General features: G+C 41.4%; 1 protein-coding gene across 2 annotated transcripts in view; it reads right to left on the bottom strand.

Annotated features, from left to right (window-relative positions):
* Positions 1-25,120, bottom strand: part of galnt1 (UDP-N-acetyl-alpha-D-galactosamine:polypeptide N-acetylgalactosaminyltransferase 1) — a 125,677-nt gene that overhangs the window by 65,645 nt on the left and 34,912 nt on the right. The window contains exons 2-3 of one of the 2 annotated variants that reach the window (XM_083529960.1): positions 16,544-16,635; positions 1,897-2,043 (exon numbers count right to left, since the gene is read on the bottom strand). In XM_083529960.1, coding sequence (XP_083386086.1) covers positions 1,897-2,035 — 139 coding nt within the window. In that variant the 5' untranslated portion in view covers positions 2,036-2,043; positions 16,544-16,635. The remainder of the gene's footprint in view (positions 1-1,896; positions 2,044-16,543; positions 16,636-25,120) is intronic. The other variant, XM_083529961.1, reaches the window with a different exon arrangement.

Below are 25,120 nucleotides of genomic sequence, written 5' to 3'. Positions count from 1 at the left end.
TTGATTGGAGACCACCTGTGGTAAATTCAGTTGATTGGACATGATTAGGAAAGGCGCACACCTGTCTATAGAAGGTTCCACAGTTAACAGTGCATGTCAGAGCACAAACCAAGCCATGAAGTCCAAGGAATTGTCTGTAGACCTTTTTTTGCCAAAAGGCACCTGAAGGACTCTCAGACTATGAGAAACAAAGATTGAACTCTTTGGCCTGAATACCAGGTTTCATGTCTGGAGAAAACCAGGTACCACTTATCACCTGGCCAATACCATCCCTACAGAGAAGCATGGTGGTGGCAGCATCATGCTGCGAAAATGTTTTACAGGGCAGAAACCGGGAGACTGGTCAGGATCGAGGAAAAGAGCAATGCAACAATGTACAGAGATGTCCTTAAAGAAACCCTGCTCTAGAGTGCTCTGGACTTCAGACTGGCCAACCGTTCATCTTCCAACAGGACAACGACCCTAAGCACAGAGCCAAGATAACACAGGAGTGGCTACGGGATGACTATGTGAATGTCGTTGAGAGGCCCAGCCAGAGCCCAGACTAGAACCCGATTGAACATCTCTGGAGAGATCTGAAAATAACTGTGCACCGACGCTCCCCATCCAACCTGATGGAGTTTGTGTGGTTCTGCAAAGAAGAATGGGAGAAACTGCCCAAAAACAGGTGTGCCAAGCTTGTAGCATCAAACTCAAAAAGACTTGAGGCTGCAATTGGTGCCAAAGATGCTTCAACAAAGTATTGATCAAAGGTTTCCAAAAAGTTTCAAATACACTTTTTTCATGTTGTCATTATGGGGTATTTTTTTATTTTTATTTAGAATTTTAAGGAAAATAATGAATTGAATCCATTTTGGAATAAAGCTGTAACATAACAAAATGTGGAAAAAGTGAAGCGCTGTGAATACTTTTCAGCTGCACTGTATCATTTTTGTCATTAAACTTTTGCTTAATCAACTCAGCTAACGTGAAAAGACTCTTTGCACACCGATCAATTAATAGAATGATATAAATGAGTCAAACACTGATTGATATAAATTCAAATGAGCCCAAAATCTTTTCAATGACTTAAAAAAAAATAATAATCGTGCAAATAAGGTCACAGGTGCTGTGGCAAGTTGAAATCAGGAATTTCTTCGATCATTTATTCCTCTCAAGATGTTCTGCTTGCTGTTTAACTGAAGCTGAAATGTATGTCGGTGCTGAGCAGATACCACCAATCAAAACAAGTTCAAAACTGAGCGTGCGCTCTACCTTGATTGGTGGCTCGCTGCAAGCTTGATCGTTTTTATTCATTCATTCATTCATTCATTTTCTCCCGCTTATCCGTAATTCGGGTCGCGGGGGCAGCAGTCTAAGCAGGCATACCCCGCCTTCGACTGCTGCCCAATCCTCACAGCACCGTCCCTTACGGTCCCTCCTGCAGGTGGTGAGCCCACGGGAAGGCGGCCCCACGTCACTCCGATGTCACAGACCTTGATATTTCCCTCGTAAGGGACCCCCGGAGCATAGAGGGTTAAGGGCCTTGCTCAATCGTAAATAAATAGGATGACTGATTTAGCGAAATGTAGAAATGTAAAATATTTGACTTTGAAATGTAGTGAAGTTAAAGTAAAGGTCTCTCCAAATGCAAATGGAAAGTAAAGTGCAGATATGTGAAAAAGCTACTTAAGTACAGTAACAAATTATAGTCCACCACTGGTTGTAGTTTAGTGGTCCTTGTACTGTGGCTCTGAAGGTCATAAGTCCAAATCAAAGCCACACCATGCTGCTACTCTTGGGCCCCTGTGTAAGGCCCTCAACCCCCACAGCTCCTCGGTTGAATGAGATGCATATAAGTCGCTCCAGATAAGGGCCTCTGCCGTAAATGCAATGTAAATGCAATGATATACGCACCTTCTCTCCCTGGGAGTCCTCTCTCTTTCTTTTCGTCGCACTTGTTACACTCGCTGAAATAGAGAAGGATGAACATATCCAGCATCACCCAAACCAGAGACGTCGCCAGGACCACTTTACAGTACGCAAACTTCCTCATCTTCACACCTGCGGGGTAAAACAAATACCAGGGAAGCGTTAGAAATGCTCGATTAACCTTTCCGGGTGTTTCCGAAGCTTGGAGCTGGGAAGTCCCAGTGCATCCCGCTGTCCCATCATGCCACTGTTGGATGATTATCAAAACTGTTTCAATAAAAAAATGGATAAAATAAGACTCAGCAGCTATGCTGTGATGAGAAGTGATTGTGAATGCTGGTCAAACGATAAAGCAGGGGCTTTAGGAGGAACGAAAAACACAACCTGCACGCAAAAAACGTCCGTCTCGGCGCTTTGATCACGAGCTGCGTGAGGCTGATTATCCACTCGTTCTGAATCGCTGGGCGCGTGTGTGTTCCGAGGGGAGGGGAAAAAAGAGACGTGGCGGTCGTGTTGCGTTCGGGTGAAAAAGCAAAGTATAATCTGAGCTGTTCGTAAAAAGCTCACGCTCAGGAACAGGATAAAAAAAGAAAAAAGAAAAAACAGCCATAAATCACAGTCTGGGGTTTTTTCATCTCCAAACTCATTCTTCCTGTTTTTTATCAGTGTCTTTTCTAGTACACACGTCTCTCTCTCTCTCTCTCTCTCTCTCTCTCTCTCTCTCTCTCTCTCTCTCTCTCTCTCTCTCAGTAAAGCGGCTCTGCTTGAAACCAGGTTGTCTGCTGCTCCACCGCTGACAAGAGAGAAATAAACAAAAAAAAACGTTCAGCTTTCTTTTTATTTCTTCCTGCTCTCCTCCTTGCCTCTCCTCATTCTCTTTTGTCTGTTTCTCCCTCGTGGGAGCCGGGGACAGTTTCCAGACACCTCTCACGCGACATTTATCTAGTCAAAGGTAAAACTTTAGGGACTTTTTTTAATTTAATGGGTGTGAGAAGACTATGGTGCTTTTATTTAAAACAATTTGCGAAAAAAAATATAGTAAAGAACAAGAAAGTGTCACAGTTATATTCGTTTTCTACACTTGGTTTGATTTGATTTGGTGCATAACAATGAGCTGTGCTGCGAAAACACTTAGTATAAAAACATTTTTCTTATTGTGCGTTATTATTATACATGGCAGTCCAAAAAAAAGAAAGAGATAGATAGATAGAAAGCCTGTGTGTGTGTGTGTGTGTGTGTGTGTGTGTGTGTGTGTGGCACAAGGTTATGACTGGCACAGCAAGAAGGTCCACAGTCCTGGTGGCCCTCGTCCATCACTGTAGCAACGCCAGAGGCTCTTGTTCACTGTAGCCTGGCCAAACATTCATCACCCTGACAACACACTTGCGCGCACACACACACACACACACACACAACTGTGGGTACAGGCCACTGGGACGTACAAACACCCTCAATTATATATGCAAACTAATGCACTCACAGCAAACAGAACATGTACCAAAAGTTTTTTCTTTGCCTATTTAGACTTAACTATATATTTGTGAAGAAAATTACCAAAAGTATTGGGACACCTCCCCTTTTTAGCCATGTTCATTACTTCCCCAAACAGTTACCACAAAGTCAGAGGCACACAATCTTATAGGACGTCTTGGGGTGCAATACATTTTCTCTTTACTTGAACTGTGAGATCCAAACGTGTTCCAGAATGACAATGCACCTGTCTAATACTGTGTTGGTCCCCCTTTTGCTGCCAAAACAGTCCTGAACCCGTTGAACATTAACAGCATTAACTTCTTCAGCAATGTAAGCTACAGGAGTTCGTCTGTTGGATCGCACCACACGGACCAGTCTTCTCTCCCCACGTGCGCCAATGGGCCTCAGCTGCCCACGACCCTGTCGCTGGTTCACCACTGTTCCTTCCTTGGAGCAATTTGATAGATACTGATCACTGCAGACTTTGAACAGCCCACAACAACTGCAGTTCTGGAGATGCTCTGAGCCAGTCGTCTAGACATCACAAATTGGCCCTTCTCAAACTCGCTCGAATCTTAACCCATTTTTCCTGCTTCTAACACATCGGCTTTGAGGACAAAATTAGATCAGTTAAAAAGTAATCCCCAATTCATCAAACCAAGATGGCTAAGATGCATCCAAGAGGTTATAATGGCTCGAAATAGGTTTTTTCCAACATGCTGGAATTATGTTCCCATGTTTTTCCCACAGATATTTCCCATAATCTCCCCCAGGCCAGGTCAGGGGAGTAGTTCATGCTTTTTCTGCACAGCACGGTTGTAAAGAGTGGCTACTTGAGTTATATTTCCTGTCAGTTCAGACCAGTCTGGCTGGTCTCCTCTGACGCCTCTTCTCGACCAGGTGTTTCCATACGTGCCACTTTTTATAGACGCTCGTGTGTGAAAGTCCCGAGAGTGTCAGGAAAAAGGATCCCATCTGGATCCAACCACCGTGTCACGGTTTCAAGGTCACTGAGATCACATTTTTTTCTCCCACCTCCTGGTGTTTGAAGTGAACGTTAAAGCTGAAGCTATTGACCTGTCTGTGCACGAGTTTATGGACGCTTCTGGTGCAACGTGATTGGAAAATTGGAAATGGAAATTTCAAGATCATCCTGTAAGATTTGGTGACAAATCAATATTGCAATCCATTTCTCGACAACGATGGTCCAGGTATGTTGCGTTCGTTTTTGTCATGAAATTTTCACTTTTATAATAAAGGAGTCAACAAACGCAAAGCACTCGGACCAATGTAATGTACATTTTATGTACATTAATTTAATGTACATAACTATGTTTATAAACTGCTTTCTTTTTTAGATGATAGAGACATGGGGCAGGAAACCCCTGATACAAAATGTGTCAAACAGCCACTGATATTAATAAAAAACAATCATATTATGCTAATTATATTAAGTTAAGGCAAATAGAACTATATTGTAACTATCGGCTTTATATACAGTACAGACCAAAAGTTTGGACACACCTTCTCATTCAAAGAGTTTTCTTTATTTTCATGACTATGAAAATTGTAGAGTCACACTGAAGGCATCAAGGGCTATTTGACCAAGAAGGAGAGTGATGGGGTGCTGCGACAGATGACCAGGCCTCCACAGTCACCGGACCTGAACCCAATCGAGATGGTTTAGGGGTGAGCTGGACCGCAGAGTGAAAGCAAAAGGGCCAACAAGTGCCAAGCATCTCCCGGGGAACTCCTTCAAGACTGTTGGAAGACCATTTCAGGTGACTACCTCTTGAAGCTCATCGAAAGAATGCCAAGAGTGTGCAAAGCAGTAATCAAAGCAAAAGGTGGCTACTTTGAAGAACCTAGAATATGACATTTTTCAGTTGTTTCACACTTTTTTGTTATGTATATAATTCCATATATAATTTCACATGTGTTAATTCATAGTTTTGATGCCTTCAGTGTGAATCTACAATTTTCATAGTCATGAAAATAAAGAAAACTCTTTGAATGAGAAGGTGTGTCCAAACTTTTGGTCTGTACTGTATATATATATATATATATATATATATATATATATATATATATATATATATATATATATATATATATATATATATATATATATATAATGTTTATGTATTATATTTAGTTAATAAAATATTTTATCTTTGATGTTTTTAACCCATGTTTTTTTTTTTTTTTTTCAACAAAACATTATTCGCAATTTAACATTAATTAGCGCACCCCCATAACATTTTTTAAAATATATCTCATTATGTAAACATTTATTTATTTTTAAGTATTTTTTTTTTTAATCAGTTAACTTATTTTGGTGTGTGGTACTCAAACAAATGCTGTTTCATTAAGTGCTTTATCTAACATTCTGGCCTCTCTTGCTCATGCTCATATGGATCACGACGTGTAAATCTTCGAAAACTCATTGGTGGCCGACGCTTTCCTGCACCACCCTGCTTCATGGTGTACTAGAATGTCTGTGAGCTCTATATCTGTTGTTCTAGTTTGTATACAATTATTTAGCATTTGTACAAATGTATCCAGAGTGGACTTTTCTTCCTAAAAAAAAATTATTCATATAAAAAAATAAATCAATCAATCAATCAATACAAAACCCCCCACCAATGACACCAGTGACATTTTACTTCCAGGTTAGAATAATGGATTGAAAATATTATCCACTTTGAAATCGAATATGGATCATGGAGAAAATTTATAAAGTCATTTTCTCTTATTTTGTGTGCAATAAAAAGTTTTCTGCTTCTTTTTTTCTGCTTTTCAAAAAATAAAAATAGACGTCTGAATTTGCGTTTTTGCTTTTCAATCGCGAATCAAAAACCGTAAACGAATGCGATGCTCAACGACCCAAAGACCCAGATTTCATTTTCCAACTTGTCCTAACAAAACTATGTATAAATTGGTTCATGTGGAGTTTACTCAGAAAGGCACCCCCCCAAAAAAAAGGTTTCGTCTGACAGTAATTAAAGCGTCTCAGAACACCGTTACAAAAAGCAGTACTCCAGAACATCAGATTAGTATTAATTGAAATGGCCGTGTGCTGAATAAAAGATGAGGCGGAGCAAACCGGAGCGCTCGGCCGGGTGTTTGCGCGAGGAGGGTGTAACCTTGGACTGAATAATGGATGGCCAATGTCATGGAAAATATTCAGCCGTAAAATTTGCACGATCGTCTGCTGCTGCAAAATAAAGAGACGAGGTGCATAAGTAAATATAATGTCACATTAATGTCTCTTGTACAAAATTTGCTGCAGATTATGGTTGCCATTTGTCTTCTGAAGGTTTTTTCTTTTTTAAGCGAGGCTTTAATAGCAGTAAGAAATGGAAATGGTTGTAAAGCCTTTGCGCTGTGCTTATAAAGTCTGCCTGATTAACAACACATTTACAGTGGCGTTCTGTTAAATACCTGCACTGCATGTTGTGTGATTTGGTATTAATACTCATCATTAATATTTACTACATTTATTATTTTTCATACGTCCCACACATGCAGGGAAATCACTGTTATAGTAAATGTTATACAACTATAGAGTACATGACAGCAGGCTTATTATACACAGAGAGAGAGAGAGAGAGAAAGAGAGAGAGAGAGAGAGAGAGAGAGAGAGAGAGCGCGAGAGTGTGCAAAGGAGAGAGAGATAGAAAAGAGATGGAAAGCGAAAGAGAAAGTGAGAAAGAATGTGAAACAAAGAAAGAGAGAGATATAGAATAAGACAGACAGAGATAAAAAAAAAAGAGAGCGCTAGACAAAAAAAGGAAAAAAGTGAAAGATGGAGAAAAAGAGAGAGGGGGTGAATGAGAGAGACAGACAGTGAGACAGAAAGACAGAGAGAGAGATAGAGAGAGAGGAAGGAAGAGATGAAAGATTGATATGGAGAGAACAGAGACAGGCAGATAGACACAGACAGTGACCCTAAGAAAGAGAGAGAGAAAGAGTTGAGAAAAAGACGGAAAGAGAAAGACGAGGTTGAACTTGACTTGGGGAAAACAGTGCTGTAAAACGTACTCTACATTACACTGGGTTGAATAGCAGTGCTGCAGGTGGCTCAGCTCTGGCACTGGACACATTGCATGAGAAAGCAGGAACAGCTTCTTTGCTATTTCTGATCACCCGAGTAAATCGTCCCCGGTCACAGATGCAACTTTGGCCGTTTGTTTCTGTCCAAATATTCTGACAGTTCAAAGAGGAGCACCAACTAACCCATGAACAGCAAAATGACTCAGATTTCTGTTTATCAAAATCCATCTTGTTAAATCTGGTCCCCGCTGTCTGCTGCTGCCACAAGTCCAAAACCCGGTTAAACCTCATATTAGAATAAATCATACATATATATTTATATTGTATATCATTAGGAGTGTAACAGTTTATGTATATGTCCTGGAATTTTTCACTACAGCGCTTTCAGTTGCAATTCTTTTAACATGCTGAACATAGTTCAAAATCTGATTTCCCTTAGGAGCGTATTAAATGACAGACCGCAAGTTTGTTATCGCCTCGCACTTTGAGTGCATTTTTTATTTTGTTATTTATCTTGAAAACATGCACAACAATGGCAGGGGTATAAAATAAAAAAAAACTAGAGTTAGTGCAATGTCACTGTGGCTACTCACTCCGTACTGGATATATGCATGAAAACGCTAAAGAATCCATAGCGCTAGCGTTGCTTATATATCGAGGGAGTGAATGAATATGATGGAAGGAATGAAGACATTTGTTAAAGTATGCAGAAATACGTAAAACAGCCAAGATCATTGTGCCAGCGGTGCGCAAGTGTAGGGCGGAGCCAGACGGAACAAGCGGTAAGAAACACCTGCAGCTGATGAGACTAATCAGAGAGCTCTGTTTCAGTCCGGCAACGCCAATAAAAAGAGGAGGCACCAGCCTCAGTGAGAGAGCAACCAAACAGAGACGAGCGAAGGAAAGACGTGCCGGACGGCAATGCTAAAGAGAGAAATCGTGCCGATCCGCAAGTGAGACGGGCAGACACCGGAGGAAGACGGGACGATCTGCGAGTGGCCACCGGCAGAAGTCGGCGTCCTGAAACGCGAGGGTGTGGGTAAACCCCTGCATGAGTACTGGAGAGGAAATTGCGAAGGTAAAAACTAAAGTAAATAAAAAGAGCTCTGCTTGGTAAACTATTGCCTGTCTCTCCTTCTTCCAGCGTGGAACCAGTGGGATTTGTTACAGTGGTGCCAAAACACCATGCTGGAGGAGAGGTATGACACCAGGGAGACTTCGGTGTGGAGGCAGTGGGACCAGGCCAAGGAGGAGTGCTGCAGCTGCCAGCTGCGTCCTGTAGGGCGAGATGGGACCAGCGGCAAAAACTGGCAGTCCATCGTCTGCCACACCTCTTTATGGAAGTGTACCCAGGAACAGGCAGCTTGTCTCCCTCTCTCTCTTTCCCCCTCTCCTTCTCCACTGGCCTTCCCAAAACCAAACACGCACCCACCCGTTCCTCGGAATCTGCGAGCACTTTCCACCACCACCTTCTGCGTCTCATGACGCCGTTGGAGGGGTGGGGGTGGGGTGTCATTGCTTAGGCCTAACGGTTCCCTGACCTGAGTCGGTCGTTGAGGGTAAGTGCCAGTGGAGCACAAGTAGAGTGCAGAGCTGGATGAAACGAGCGGTAAGAAACACCTGCAGCTGAAAAGACTAATCGGTGCCCTCTGTTTCAGTCCGGCGACGACAAGAAAGAGAGAAAGTCACCAAGCAGAGACGAGTGGAAGGATCGCTGAAAGAAGACGTGCCGGCCGGCAAGTGCACTCGGGCGAACGCCAGGGAAAAGCGTGCCGGTCTGCGACCAAACTCAGGTGGGCGCTAAAAAGAGAAGGTGTGCTGATTTGTGTTTTTTTTGGTTTTGTGATTAAAAACATTTTCCGGTGAAGTTTATAATTTTGTATATATCTGAATAGAGAAAGGACATCGTAAAATAAATGTGTGTTGTGTTCAAGGTTTTAATTTCGCCTCTTATATATATATATATATATATATATATATATATATATATATATATATATATATATATATATATTATTATTATTTTTTTTTTTTTTTGTGTGTTATTTTAATGAGCCTTTTGTGTCTGTGCTTTTTACAATAATTTAGAGCTAAACTGAAAGAACGGGATGGCAAATGACCTCTCCAGTGTCAGAGATACAAAACAGATACAGATCCCTACAAAATACAGGCTCAGAATTTACAGCATGGCCAAAAAAGGACTGACACAAACAGACACAGTGTCTTAAAGAAGAGAGTGTGCTGTCAGTGTTCGACTGATGACCTGGAGACAGAGGAGCACTTTCCTATGAGTTGTGAATTTATACACTTAACAGTTGTGGATAGAAAGTACTGTAACTGCAGAAAAGTGTAAATGAGTTCAAATGATTGCTTCTAAATGTTTGAAATGCACATATGCGGTGTTACTTTGTGCTCCTGGACATTTTTCTTATTACCTTCACCCTCATCACACTTTATTACCATACACATTCTCTTACACGCACACAAAAGCATGCTCAGTAGTAGCTTGTGTTTAAAGGGTGACTGTAACAGCACAGTGTGTAGCAGTCGTAACAATATCTATATATCAATATACAGGGTTATTCAAAAAGAATGAACTGATTTCATTACGCAATATTTTATTAAGAAATAGTAATACAAACTCCAGCCAAGTCCCAAGTATTATACTCACAATCAACTTAGATCATTTCTCTTAAATAGTCACTGACTCATTCCATGACTGTGCTTGAGAACTAAAGCAGTGCGTCATGATATCGGTTAATTCTTTTTTTTAATAACCCTGTATATATAGATGTGCATCTTTTGAATTCAATATGGTACAGACAGTTAGCTTTTATTTCCTTGGTTCAGACAGACAGCAAATCATGTATTTACTTAAGTGCCTTCTCACTTCTATCACATGGCCCTTTCACAAACTGGCCTTCGTAGTGCAACAAAAGAAAAGAAAACAAAACAGACATCAGTTTCCTGTTCTGTCTCCAGAAACATGCAGCTCTACCTCTGCCATGTTAATCTGTATTCGATGTGAGTCTCAGGACACGCCTCGGTCTCCGTAGCGTTGTGATGCATCATATTCACGTAGCAGCAGTGATTGATGCTAAAAGAACGCGCTTTAGTCAAGTCTATGGATGTGGTGGTACAAAAATTCCGCATCCAAGCATCATATATTCTATATAACAGGTTACACTTTACATGTAAACACACTAATACCGCCAATATTTTACCTTTTTTTTCGTAAACATTTTTGGGGCTTTCCCTAAAGTGCGCTTTGTCCTTAGCCTAATGGTTTAACTTTAACTAAAGGACCTTCAAACTCCTAGACCCATTAATCATCCAAAGAATCCTTGAGTAATGTTTTTTTTCCCAAGATTATAATAATGAGCTACTTCATTGTTCTCATATTTTAAAACGTGTTTCTACTCGTGCTCAGATCATTTTTATATACTTGACTAAACACATCTTTCTAAATTACACTAAATTACCAACAATTATTGCGGATTGATAACTTTATCCGAGAATGTTTTTTCATACCACTTTATACAAGATGTATATTTGCAAATGCATTCACTCTTGTGTTTCTGACATGAATGAAAAATTTTCTATTTTCATGTTTTTTCATATAATTATTTGTTGACAGGGACATGATGTAAGATGAATCCAAACGAATGTGATTTCTAGGTTATTGGGATTCACGGTGCTCAACGTCTGTCCCTTAGATTATGATGTTCTCTCCTTGCAAATGTTTTTCTTCTAACTTAAACTTGGACATTATCAATATTGTCTCGTGTGCGTCCTATTGCACAGCAACAATAAAAATAGCCTGACGTGTCCAACTTTTTTTCAGAGTACAGAACGTCCAGGGTAGAGTTTCATGCACGCAATAAACCATCTCTTCTTTTTTTTTTTTTTAAGTTGGCTCTTGGTCTTCTGATGAAATAAAAAAAGTATTTTGATAGTCATCCAGGAAAGCTGTACAAGTGGGTCGGGATGGAGAGGAATTTTTTGGTGCTGGTTTGTCGCTGTTTGAAGTTCGCCGTTCTGTCTCGAGCAGAACAACAGAAACTGCGAGACATTCGGCCAAGAAAATATTCAGAATCATTACTCAACATGTTACTCAGTTTCTTCCGTGTTAGTCATAACCATTACATTGGCACTAACTAAAACCTGCGTGTGTGTATTCATACAAGTGTACATCCAAGGCCGTTTCCTGTAGTGTGCTGGTCTTAGACAGAAAAACAAAATGAAGACTTTGGAGTGGCCTAGTCAAAGTCCTGAACTGAAACCTATTGAGATGCTGTGGCATGACCTTAAAAAGACGGTTCATGAGTGGACTAAATTTCCTCCACAGCTCTTTAAGACGAGCGCTTTAAGAGCCGAAGAACTAGAAGGCGTGAGAGATCTGGAAGACCTACGATGAGCTGAACCCTCGAAAATGTCGGACTTCACCCTCTTCTGGATAAAGATTCGGCTCAACGGTCACCGAATTGACACCGTTGAAAAGATCCAGAACGAAACCCGGAAGGTGCTTGACACGCTTCTGGGACAAATTGGCAGGAATGCTGGGATCACTGTATTTCTGTGCAAGGGGACTATTTGAAGGTGATTATGTGTAAATATAGATCAATTTAGTACTTTCTTGTAAACAGAGCAGGTCTCGGAACTTTTTAAAACCACCTTGTGCATGATCACGTACTGGCCACTTCATTATTGCACAATACTTCAAGCTTCATGACAGGTTAGATCGTGTCTCATATCACCAAAACCCTAGATGGCCAACAGTTCGTGGACACCTGACCATCATGCTAGGGCTGTTACGTAAATTGCTTCGCTTAGTCCATTTAACAGAGCACTGTGTGTCCCGCGGACCATTATCACTGAAGCACCACCCGCTAAAGTCTGGAGCGCGCTGGACTGGTAAACACGAAACACGCTGCAGAATGAAAAATGGAGGAATGGCAAGAAAACAGCGAGGAGAAGATTCAGGTCGAAGAAAACAGCAGAAAGTTTGGGATCCTTTCAAACTAATACATAAGGTTAAATCAAACGACTTTCTGAATGCAACCATATTGGTATTTTGATGTAATATGGCTATTAAATGAACTAAATGGGTTTAGTTTTCACCCATTTTCTTTTATGCAATTTTACCAATAAATATGTATTTTTTTCTGAAAATGAAAACAAATGACTTGCTCATTTAAAGAAACCTGCCTTTTTCTCTCTCTCTTATTTAGTTTTGCCCTTTAAAAAAAGAAAAAAGCACTTCTTTTCCATTTGCTTGATTAATCAATGGAATAATCATTAGAATACTCGATTACTAAAATAATCGACAGCAGCAGCCGTAGTTTTTCTCCAAACTATAAAACCACAAAGTTCGAAGCATATCCCCATATCTGTGACGTCACTAAATATATTGGCAATTTAAAATGTTTAATCCTTCGTCCCCTACTTCCACTCGTTACATCACTTCTCTCTTTTTCCCTCCTTCAATTCTTTGTTCCTGCCTTTTATCCCTCCCTCATTCGTTTGTTTGTTCAATTACCTGATAGTCAACTGTAGTTTCTTAGGCATGAGTTACAATTACATTAGTGGCAATTTCAATAGCATTATAAATGTATAACAGACAGACAGACAGACAGACAGACAGACAGACAGACAGACAGACAGACAGACAGACAGACAGACAGACAGACAGACAGACAGACAGACAGACAGAGTCCTAGCCTTGTTTTATTCATGTGACTGCTCAATCATCACTTATTTACTGGAGTATTGCTGGTGAAGCATGTGAGCTGAAAGCAGCCACTGTGTCTATGTTCATGAGTGTGTGTGTGTGTGTGTGTGTGTGTGTGTGTGTGTGTGTGTGTGTGTGTGTGTGTGTGTGTGTGTCTATGTTCATGGGAGCGTGTGTGTGAAAAAACACAATAACCTTTAAGGCTAACCCACAGAAGAGGAAGTGCCTTCAAGGAGAAGCTGCACTAAAAAACATGGCATGAAAACACAGAGGCAGGTGAGAGGGTCTTTATGTGTAAAGCTGCGTTTCATACTTATATTCTAAATGCTGTTCGAAAGATTAACTAAGAACGAAAATGTAGTGTGTGGTGAGGATTATGTATATGTGTGTGTGTGTGTGTGTGTGTGTGTGTGTGTGTGTGTGCGCGTGCGAGCGTGTGTGCGTGCGTGCGTGTGGGGCAGCATTTTTGCACCAGCTTTCCCTATCACGCTTCAGTAACTTCCTGTGCTACTGGTGATGCAGTACGGCACGGTTAATAAACACACGTACACGCACACAAGCACGCACACACACACACACACACACACTCTCTCTCTCTCTCTCTTCTCTCTCTTCTCTCTCTCTCTCTCTCTCTCTCTCTCTCTCTCTCGCTAATCACAATGGCAAACAGTTCAGAGAGATCATTGTGGACCTCTCAAAAAAATCGAACGGTAGCACACACTTCCCTATCTACATCAACATTACTGAAAAAGAGTGTGTGTCCAGCTTCAGGTTCCTGGGTATCCCCATTTCTGAAGATCTGCCCTGGCACCAGAATACTTCTAGGTTAGCAAAACGCAAAAGTGTCGATACGAAAGGTTTTGATTAGCTCCTCTCGCCACATCATTGCGCAATGACTAACTGCACCACAGTGTGGTATAGCAGCTCTACAGTGTGTGAAAGAAAATCCCTGCGAAATGTAGAATAGCAAACTGCCCAACCCATCACCGGCACTCATTTACCAACCAATGACTAGATCTTTACTGTACATCCCAGTCACGGACTGGTCAAATCTCCTCGTCGTATTAGCAGTACTAGCGGTAGACCATCATAGAGCAATAGACGCATCAAAATGCACCAACATCTAGTGGAGGAAACTAAAGGACACTGAAAGGAAACTAAATGTGGAAGCAGTGGTGGATGAAGTACACAGACCATGTAGTTAAGACACAGTAGAGATACAGTAGGCAAAATATGACCCCGGTACAAGTAAAAGTGCTTCCTTTAAACTTTCACTTAAGTAGAAGTACAAAAGTATTTGCCTTGAAATGTACTTCAGAATCCATTAAGGCTATGATGTTCCTAATATCATTTTTGCCACAAGACTTTTGCTTAATCAACTCAGTTGATGTGTCAGGAGTTTCTCATCATTTATTCCTCTCAAAATGTTCTGCTTGCTGTTGAACTGGTGCTGAACTAAACTGTTGGTGCACAAAACAGGGCCATTGACCAGTGACGTTTTCATCCACGATCCACTACAAGTCTCCCCAAAAGGAAATACTTCAGTAAAGTACGCAATAAAGCTTAAGAACGGTACTTAAGAACAGTAACAAATTCCATGCACTTCATTACTGTTCAGCATTGAGTTCAAAAAGCACTTATATGAATCTCATTCTTAGGTGTCCACAAACTTTTGTCCATACTGTAGTATCCATTTAGAGAGATTATTGGATGTTTTAGTTCAGGACCATGCAGGCACTGAGAGAGACACCCATATGTCCAGAAACCATATCCTTTCTCGAACACGCATCCTTTTTTTTTTTATTTATTTCTTTTTAAAATGAGCTTTATCTTCATGCCTCTAAAAATGAGACAGCAAACAAGCCAGATCTCTTTGTTCGAATAGGAAACAGACGTCTGCACAGAGCAGACATCATCAGGGGCTCGTCACTTCCCGGTCACAGACTGCTCAATTATAATCATCGTTGTAGACAAATCATGCAGCAACGAATGCATCGAACTTCCCCGGTTATATTCCACAAAGCCTTTTTCTTCATGCTGCACCGTACTAAAGTGAACGTGAGAGCTAAAAGGGCATCACGCTACACTGAAAGACGGCACCGATTCAGACATACAGCGTAATGATAGACGGAGGATGCGACGTCTGGAAGTTTTTGCCCCCAGAAAACGAGTCTGCAAAGGCCTCTCGGAGGCGACTCGGTACGAGCTGCGTGGGATTTCACACCTCTGCTGTTTCAGGCGAAGTAATAATGTGTGAAAGCAAATACAAGAGAAACAGTTTCTCAGCGGCGTCTCAAGAGTTCGCCCGTGCAGCCTGATTCGTCTAGTGTGCTCCGAGTGCCATGTATTTCCGTTTACATACTCGTTCTGATATCACACTCCTGCGTGTGCTCCAGCGGGAGTAACACGAGAGCTGCGCTGAGGAAAAGTAACACAAACACACAAAGAGTCACAAACTGATTTCCAATACGACGCCTGAAGCATTAACGCCGCGCAAAATTAAATATCACACTTTACAACCGTTAATCCATTTAGTGGTGCTCTTACTCTGATCGATACACATTACTGTCATGCTCGTTGCCACAGCGTCCCGTACACACACACACACACACACACACACACACACACACACACACACTGCATTACTGCAACCTTTAAATAATTATCCAGCTGTTCCACATTTTTTTGTCTTATGATGATGATGATGACTGTTTTTCTGTCTATATTTACTTTTATAATGATGAAGATGATGTTTATTATAGCCATTATTACCTTTATAATGATGATGTTTATTATAAATAGTATTACCTTTATGATGATGAGTATTAAAGATATTTCTTTTATTATGCTGATGATGATATTAATTGTAGCTATTATTACCTTTGGATGGTAATGATGATGATGATGATGATGATTATGGTTATTGTAGCAATTAATACCTTTATGACGACGATGATGATGATTATGGTTATTGTAGCTATAAATACCTTTAAGATGATGATGATGATGGTTATTGTGGCTATATGAGGCTGGTTATTATTGCAATTGTAATTTTTTTTACACTATCCAATTTCCATTTTGAAATATTAGCTTAGAAAGTAGACTAGAAAGTAGTGAAAACTAGCCACATTGAATTGTGGGTAAAGTTGGAGACATAAAAAAAAAAGGCATACATGCATCATTACAAAAATACTTTAAACTACTTTAAAAATGAAATACAAAGCAGATAAAAAAAAAAAAAAAACATGTTATGAAGATTTCATGTTCATTCTAAAAGACAACACGCCAGTGATTCGGGGTGAATCTGAATCCTTGCTTGTGTACGCGCTGAAACTGATTGTGTCGACAGAAGGCACACAGACGCACTCCTACCTGCTGGGCTGAAGTCAGTGCGGGTGAAGAACAGGTTCCTGCACTACGGAGCTTGCGATCTCACCTGCGTGGCTGCTAATCGCACATACCTCCTGTTAGAACACACACATAAACACTTAATCAGATTAGCCTTATTTAAAAACAAAACAAAACACACACACACACACACACACACACACACACACACACACACACACACACACACACACACACACACACACTTCATTGAGTATTTTTTTTCTGTCTGAAAGGGAACTCCTCATGGGGGCTTTGCTTTGACTTTTGCCTCTTCTCTTTTACTCTCTCTCTCTCTCTACGGTAATTGTGCGAATGTGTGTGTGTGTGTGTGTGTGTGTGTGTGTGTGTGTGTGTGTGTGTGTGTGTGTGTGTGTGCGCGCGCGCAAGAGTGTGTATATATGCGTGTATGAGATGAAGAGAAAGTGGAGAAGTCAGAATTTATTCGGAGCGCTCCTTCGCACGGCGCTCTGGCCTGCAGCTTTCTCAGACGGCATGAATAAAATATCAGCATGCAGCGCAACATCTCTATCAAAGCGAGTGGATCAGGAGATCAACCTTCCACACACGTCTCCCCACACACACACAAAAAAAACCCCAAAAAAACACACACACACTCATGCCAGAAGCGTGTTAACGTACGATGGTGTTTAGTGTCTCACGTCAAATGCAAATGTTCTCCCTCTGGCTGCATGCGTGTTTAATCAAACCTTAACCAAACCGGTTTCTAACCCAACTGTGTATACGTGTGTGTATATGTGTGTGTGTTTGTGTGTGTGTGTGTGTGTTTGAGAGAGACAGCGCTACCCTGAGAGCCTCAAAGGTGCCATGGCAACAGCTGCTACACGAACAAAGGAGCAATTAAAAGCCTTCGGCTGTGTTGAGCACATCACACAGCCTTTCTGCTTCGCATGTGCGAGTGAAATAAAGCTCATACTCCTGAGTGTGCTCCCGGTGCAGCGATAATATTACACATCTCACTCCCGCTCGCTGTTGATTTTCCACTAGTTACACATTCGGGCTGAAAGCAGGTGTTAGCAACGCAATGAAGAAAAGGTTGACTGTCGATACACAGGAAGAAACAGAACTATTATCCGGCTTGCGAGTGCTAGAAATGAGTTTTGAGGCGTCGGTGACGTAGCGCGACGGCTTTTTATGAGGCTGACGCTGTATAGACTTAAGATCCGTACATGTTTCTGAGCATACCGTTCCACGTTCAGTCTCCATTCGCTCTTATAATTAACCTCCACTCTACTGGGGAAGGCGTTCCGCTAGATCCTGGAGTGTGCTTGTGGAGATGATTGTTGTTCAGGAAGGCAACACGTATCTGTACTTCGAAATTAGGAAATACCTGTAAGCATGGAATTCCTACCTTTATAATAATATTGAAGGAAATGGCATGTGATATTGAAGGAAATGGCATGTGATTTGATAAATGCTATAAATATGTATTACCAATTTAAATTGAATCATAGCCTCCACTCTTCTGGGCCACAAGGGTGTAAAGGCAGGTACTGATGTAGCTGAGGTGAGGAGGCCTGCGGTGCAGTCAGTGTTCCAATTCATCCCAAAGGTGTTCAATAGGGTTGGGGTCAGAGTTCTATAGCAGGCCACTCAAGATCTTCCTCTCCAACCTGTGTAACAATGTCTTCATCAAGCTCGCTTTGTGCACAGGGTCACGCTGAACAGGTTCGGGTCTTCAAGTTTTCGAAATGAAGGAAAAATTTTATCCGAAAACCTCCTATACAACTGTGTGCCTCCCTGTGATAACATGTTTGGGAAAGGACCACATACGCCTTGAAAAGTCGGGTGTCCCAATACTTTTGTCTCTACTGTGTACACGCACTCGTGTATAAATTCGATAACCTATTCATCTCTGCAAGGCTGCTTTGGGACAATGTCCATTGTTAAAAGTGCACTACAAATAAAAGTGAATGGAATTGAATTGCATTGTTGTTGCAGTGAGATGAGGGCAGTTCACGCTCTTTGAGTACGACTGGATTTCAATCCGGAATGTGCGTTTCTCAGCACTTTCTGCACCGGAGTAAAACACTAAATGAATTATGGAAAAGGAATGAACAAAGAAATCAAACGGCAATTCGTTCTCTTTTCACACAGAGAGACGAACTGGCATTTCAAGCATCAGATCTCTTAGTGTTTGCCTTTGTAAAAGAACGTTCAGTTCTGAGTCCATACTTTAATCTGTATGAGATTGCACACGAGAAGCACTGAAACACTTTCATTTCGTCCTGAAGAAGGAGAGATTTAGGATTTGACAGACAGCCTCCTGGTATCAATAAGTCATTACAGTCAATCTTCTTTCTTAATGTACTAACTACATGTTTACCAGACGCACACACACACACACACACACACACACACACACACACACACACACACACACACACACACACACACACACACACACGCTGGGTTGGTAAACATCATTCTAGCATTGATGCTAATGATGATGATGATGATGATGATGGTGGTCGGACCCCCAAGGGGAAAAGTGTAGTGCTGTAGCAGAATGACCCACGCAACACACACACACACACACATACACACACACACACACACACACACACACACACACACACACACACACACACACACACACACACACACACACACACACAACACACAAACACAGCTGCACAGGTATTTGTAATGGAGGTCATTGATGCACTTGAGGAATGCACACATTGCTCAACATGGCAAGACACACACACACACACACACACACACACACACACACACACACACACACACACACACACACAGCTGTATATAAAGGATGCCAGAATTAGAAAATAGCTCTATATCTGTGTGTGTGTGTGTGTGTGTGTGTGTGTGTGTGTGTGTGTGTGTGTGTGTGTGTGTATATACACGCTAATGTGAACACATTCCCCTCGGAGGTCAGACACACACAAACACACACACACACACACACACACACACACACACGTCACTCTCACTGAAAACCGTCAATCATGTTGCTATGGCAACCAGGCAACTAGAATGCAACCATATCGTAATAAGGTGAACTTTACTGCAAGCTGCTCTCTATCCAATCCCAGGTGAACAATTACACACACACACACACACACACACACACACACACACACACACACACACACACACACACACACACACACACACACACACACTCACACACTCACACACACACTATGTGATCACCTGCTGTGCAAAGTGATTGTGTAAATTTCACTCTTTTCCCCTTAACACTTAAAGGGATAATACAGTGTAGCGTAAAAGAGTTGAAAGCGGGCTTTTCCGCTACTCGGAGCGGGATTACGGAGGCGGTGTGAAACGTGCTGGATGGAGATCCGTCACACCGACGTGTGCAGGTGAGAGAGTTCATGCAGAATGAGCAGTTAAAGCACAAGAGCTTCAAAGGGTAGTGGAGCAGGTATAAGGGGAAGTGCAGAGAGAGCCGTGGGAAATATGCGAAATATGACGAAGGACTTGGATTTTTATCTGACTGCTCTGGAGACACACACCCACACACGCTGAGGTAGAGAGGGGAAGGAAGGAAAGACAGAGGAAGAAAGAGGAGTGAAAAAGAGAAAGAGGGAGGGAGAGAATGAGGAGACAGAGAGAGTGAGGCAGAGAGACTGGGTAAGATTGAATGAGGGGAAAGAGAGAGAGCCAGAGAGAATGAGGGGGAGAGTGAAAGAGAAAGAGAGACTCAGAGAGAATGAGAAAGAGAGAAAGGGGGAGAGAGAAGGAGCATGATTGAATGAGAGAAAAGAGGAAAAGTGTGTGCATGTGGGACAGAGCAAAAGAGAGAGAGAGTAAAAGGAAATGAGGGGTAGAAAAAGAGAGAGGGAGAGAGAGCGAGAGAGCGAGAGAGAGAGAGAGAGAGCACAACCTTTGCATACGGCACTTTCCATGAAATGGTTGTGCCACTTTACACTTTAATAACCAACACACATGTAAGTAAACTCTGGATCACGTGCGCACGACGTGACGTTTATAAATGAGACCCCTGGACAGGTAACACAGAGGACGCTGTAGAATGAAAAATAGAGGAACGGAGAGAAAACAGCGAGGAGAAGATTCAGGCCAAAGAACACAACCGAAAGTTGGAATCATTTCAAACTAAAACAAAGAAGATGCCGTACAGTGCATGGACCTTCTTTAAAGCAATTGGAATAGATTTTTATAACTTTTTTTTTTTTCCCTTTTATATATATATATTTGCATTTGGATGTAAAACGGCAATTAAATGCACTAAACGGGATGAAAACAAATCACTTGTACGTTTTAAGAGACCCTGATATATATATATTAATATACTAATATCGATACTAATAATACTTTATTTAATGTTACTGAAATAATCGGTAGCTGCGCCCTGAAAGAGGGATAATTCGAGCGTTCACCTTGCCGTCTCTTCTCATCGTGCAGGGTCCGCCTGCAACACTCCATCCCACTGAATGTTTGTTGTTTTTCGCACCATGCTGTGTGTTAAAAATCCCAGGTTATCAGGAGCTCCTAAAATACAAAGCAGCCTCAAACACGGCCTATAACAGGCCGAAGCCACTGAGATCGTCTCAATTTCCTCTCATAGTGCTGTTTGATGTGAACGTTATCTGCAATGTGCCAATCGTATGGTGGCAGAGCAGAACATAAACTCTTGCACACACAGTGTTTGGTGGGTGTCTGACCCCAGCTGCTAGTTACATGCTACAGCGAAATGAACAAAAGCCCAATAGATTCCGTTTGTAAACGGTCCAAATGCCGGCTCGTCAAATACTCCGTGATGAGGGACTGCACAGAGATGACGGGCCACAAAGCTGTAATATGTGAAAGCTAATAAAAAATAAATAAAAAAACACAAATGGGAAATTTCGCCGACGGAGGAGAAGCGACTGCATTAAATCAGCAGATCTGCAGAGTGAGAACAGAGACAGCGAGACTCGGGGTGGGTGGTTAAAACGCCGTTATTGCCTTTCACCGCAGGATACAAGAATAAAGAAAGTGACATGAAAAGCGCTGATGGTCAGAGTGATTATATGATATTGTACACTTACAATTTCGTGACAGTCATAATTCCTTGTTTTTGTAGGCTGAAATCACAAGTTACTTCAGTGCATCTTTCTGTGGAACCAGAGAGAAATCTTTGAAATAATAAAACGTTTTACTGTTTTGTCTTTAAGGGATTATATGTGATTCTTCTATACACAATTGCATAGAATATCGTTGGTTTGAAGTGGAAGATCTTCAGTGGCCTGCTATAGAGCTCTGACCTCAACCATATTGAACACCTTTGGGATGAACTGGAACGCACCAGGTCTCCTCACCTACATCAATACCTGCCTTTACTAACACCCTTGTAGCTGAATGTGCACAAATCTTTAGACGTGCACACTATAATCTAGAGGAACATCTTCCCAGAAGAGTGGAGGTAACAGCAAAAGGGGATTCAATGTGGAACAGGATGTTCAAAAAGCAAATACACTGCCTGGTAAAATAAAATTAAAAAAAGAGTCACCACATGGATTTAACTAAGCAAATAGGTAGGACCCTCCCATTGGATATTTCACTGCATGGATGATTATGTTTCAGCTGGAAAGAAGTTATTAAGCTCTAACTGATGCACTGAGCAGCTTCTCATTTCTTAAACAACCAAGTCGGAAGACACGGCCTGTGAAAAAGATGTGAATATGTTTCAGAAGGGTCAAATTATTGGTATGCATCAAGCAAAGCAAACATGTAAGGAGATTGCTGAAACTACTAAACTTGGGTTAAGAACAGTTCAACTCAAAAAGATCTTAGTAAAAAATTACCGCAACTCTGGAAGCTTAATGAAACGATGCCACGGTGAATAAGTGCCATAATCAACTCTAAAGGAGGTCCAACAAAATACAAGAGTGTGGGGGTTTTTTTTGGACATGCAGTGTACAAATCTTATGGTCAGGTGTCCACAAACTTTTGTCTATACAGTGTGTATATTATGAATCTATGTTGAATATGGACCACACAGATGAGGAAGGGTTCTCCTTTGAGAGACTTCTAGACTCTAATGTGGTATTACAAACAAATACACACACACACACACACACACACACACACACACACACACACACACACACACACACACCTAAACTTTAATTAATCCCCCTTACGTCTTTCATTTAATAAAATCACTTACTTGAATATTAGTTTGTCAGTCGTGAAGCTCATACAATTACAAATCACATACATTTTGGCCTTCCTCTTTTTCTCCTTCCTGGTGGCTCCATCCTCAGCATTCTCCTACCGATGTACCCCATGTCCCTCCTCTGCACATGTCCAAACCATCTCAATTGGGCCTCTCTCACATTGTCCCCAAAACATCCTACATGCACTGTCCCTCTAATAAACTCATTTCTAATCCCGTCACTCCCAACGAAAACCTCAACATCTTCAGCTCTGCTACCCCTAGTTTCACCTCCTGCCTTTTACTTAATGCCACTGTCTTTAAACCATACAACAGCACAGGTCTCACCACAGTCCTATAAACTTTCCCATTCACTCTTACAGATTCTATCGGGGGTAACAAGATACGGATTACAGATCTAGCCTGCAGCTTTCTCTCTCTCTCTCTCTCTCTGATGAAATGACGATTGTTACTAACGACATGCATCTGTACTGCATAAATCTAATACGCTGCCTTCAAAGAAAACAAGTCATTTCTAACCTCAGTCTAGGAAAAAAAGAGAGAGAGAAGGAAATACCTTTCAGCATTAAATTCCTATTTGGGAAATTGTGCAGGTGTCCCCAACCCACAGTTCAAACTCTGACAGAAAACAAAATCCTACTGCACTACATTATGATAGTATTTATTGCACTGTAATGCTGCAAAGTATTGAAGCAAAAGGCAGTACGAGCTTTCACGATAGCTATCACGATAGCGGTTTGAAATCACATTATTCACATCAAATCACATTTTCATTATCAATCATTATTCAATTTAAACGGAACAATATCCTCTACTTTCCTGGAAAGAGGTTCCACGAGATTTTAGACTGTGCTTGTGTTCATTCAGCTACAGGGACGTTGGAAAAGTCAGGTACTGGTATAGGGTGAGGAGACCCGGGTGCAGTCAGGCTACGGTAGATCTTTCACTCCAACCTGTGTAGAGCGTATCTTCACGGAGCTGGCTTTGTGCACAGGGTCTCTTGGTTAAGCACAGGAGTGGTAACAGTTTGGGGAAGGATCACACATGGCTGAAAAAGTCAGGTGTCCCAATACTTTTGTCCATGAGCATGCGTGAGATCAGACTCTAATCCCGACAGGACACTGTAGTTCGTCCGATCCAATCTTAACTCATGCTGGAACAGGTCTGAGCCTCGGCGTTCTGAAGAAGGGACACCGTAATGCCACAGCATAAGATTTCATTAATCAAGCAGGAGCAGCTTTAAAGCTTTTCCTCCATAAGTCCTGACTTCCTGAGTCAGAATTGCTGCATTCCAAACGCAGCGATTGACAAACGTGCTTTTTCATTTTCATTCAGAAACTGAAGGAATGCAGCTTTTGCTTCTTTCGCACGTATAACAGCATGTGTGGAGGAGGAGATGTTTGCGCTCATTACAAACAACAACATCATCATGAGGCTGATTGATGGAAATAAACCCTGTGGTGAATAATCTTTTTCTAGAAACAGAGTGTTTTAGTGCTCAGACCATGTGAGAGCCGCTTTGCCAAACAGCAAACTCTAAATCAGAATTTGAGCGGGCTTTTCTTTTCACTACATTATGACATTTTAACATTATGACTGGTGTAGTGAATAACACTGATTATCTCTTTATCATTGCTCTTGTTAGTGTGTGGAATATATTAGGCAGCAAGTGAACAATTTGTCCTCAAAGTTGACGTGTTAGAAGCAGGAAAAATTTGAGTTTGACGAGGGCCAAATTGTGACATCTAGACGACTGGGACAGAGCATCTCCAAAACTGCAGTGATCAGAATGTATCAAAGTGATCCGAAGAAGGAACAGTGGTAACCCCCCGAGGCTTGTTGATGCATTTGGCATTAAATGAGAACACAGGGTTGGACCAAAACAAACAAACAATTTCATTCCAGAGGACGAATTTAAACCATGTTTTAGTTGTCTATACATTTACATTTGCGGCATTTAGCAGACGCCCTTATCCAGAGCGACGTACAAAAGTGCTTTGAGTCTCTAGCAATGAATAAATCTATACTGGTACGCAAGATTAGTTGAATTCTACAAAGCAAATCTATCTAGCAAATCTAAAGTCTATAAACCTAGTGCATTACATGTGCAATGTAGTAAGGATGAGTTAGTTGGTTGGTGCAATAAAATTCAGCTATTCTCATGCACAAACATAAAGTTTGAGTCCTTTAATTATTAATGAGTCTGGCGAGCATCTTTTTTCTTGATATATTTAACCCAAGGCGTGTTGTGCTCGAGGGAGACTTCTGAGACTGCTTAGCCTCGCTCGTCAGGATTTCCATATCTGTGTGTTCCTGATGCTGCAAAGGTCATCCGTGACTCTTGCATGCTAATGAACCAACACTTGTAGCCT

Source organism: Silurus aristotelis, assembly GCF_946808225.1.
Source record: "Silurus aristotelis genome assembly, chromosome: 25".
Classification (NCBI taxonomy): Eukaryota; Metazoa; Chordata; class Actinopteri; order Siluriformes; family Siluridae; genus Silurus; species Silurus aristotelis.
This window is presented reverse-complemented; position numbering and strand designations above follow the sequence as displayed.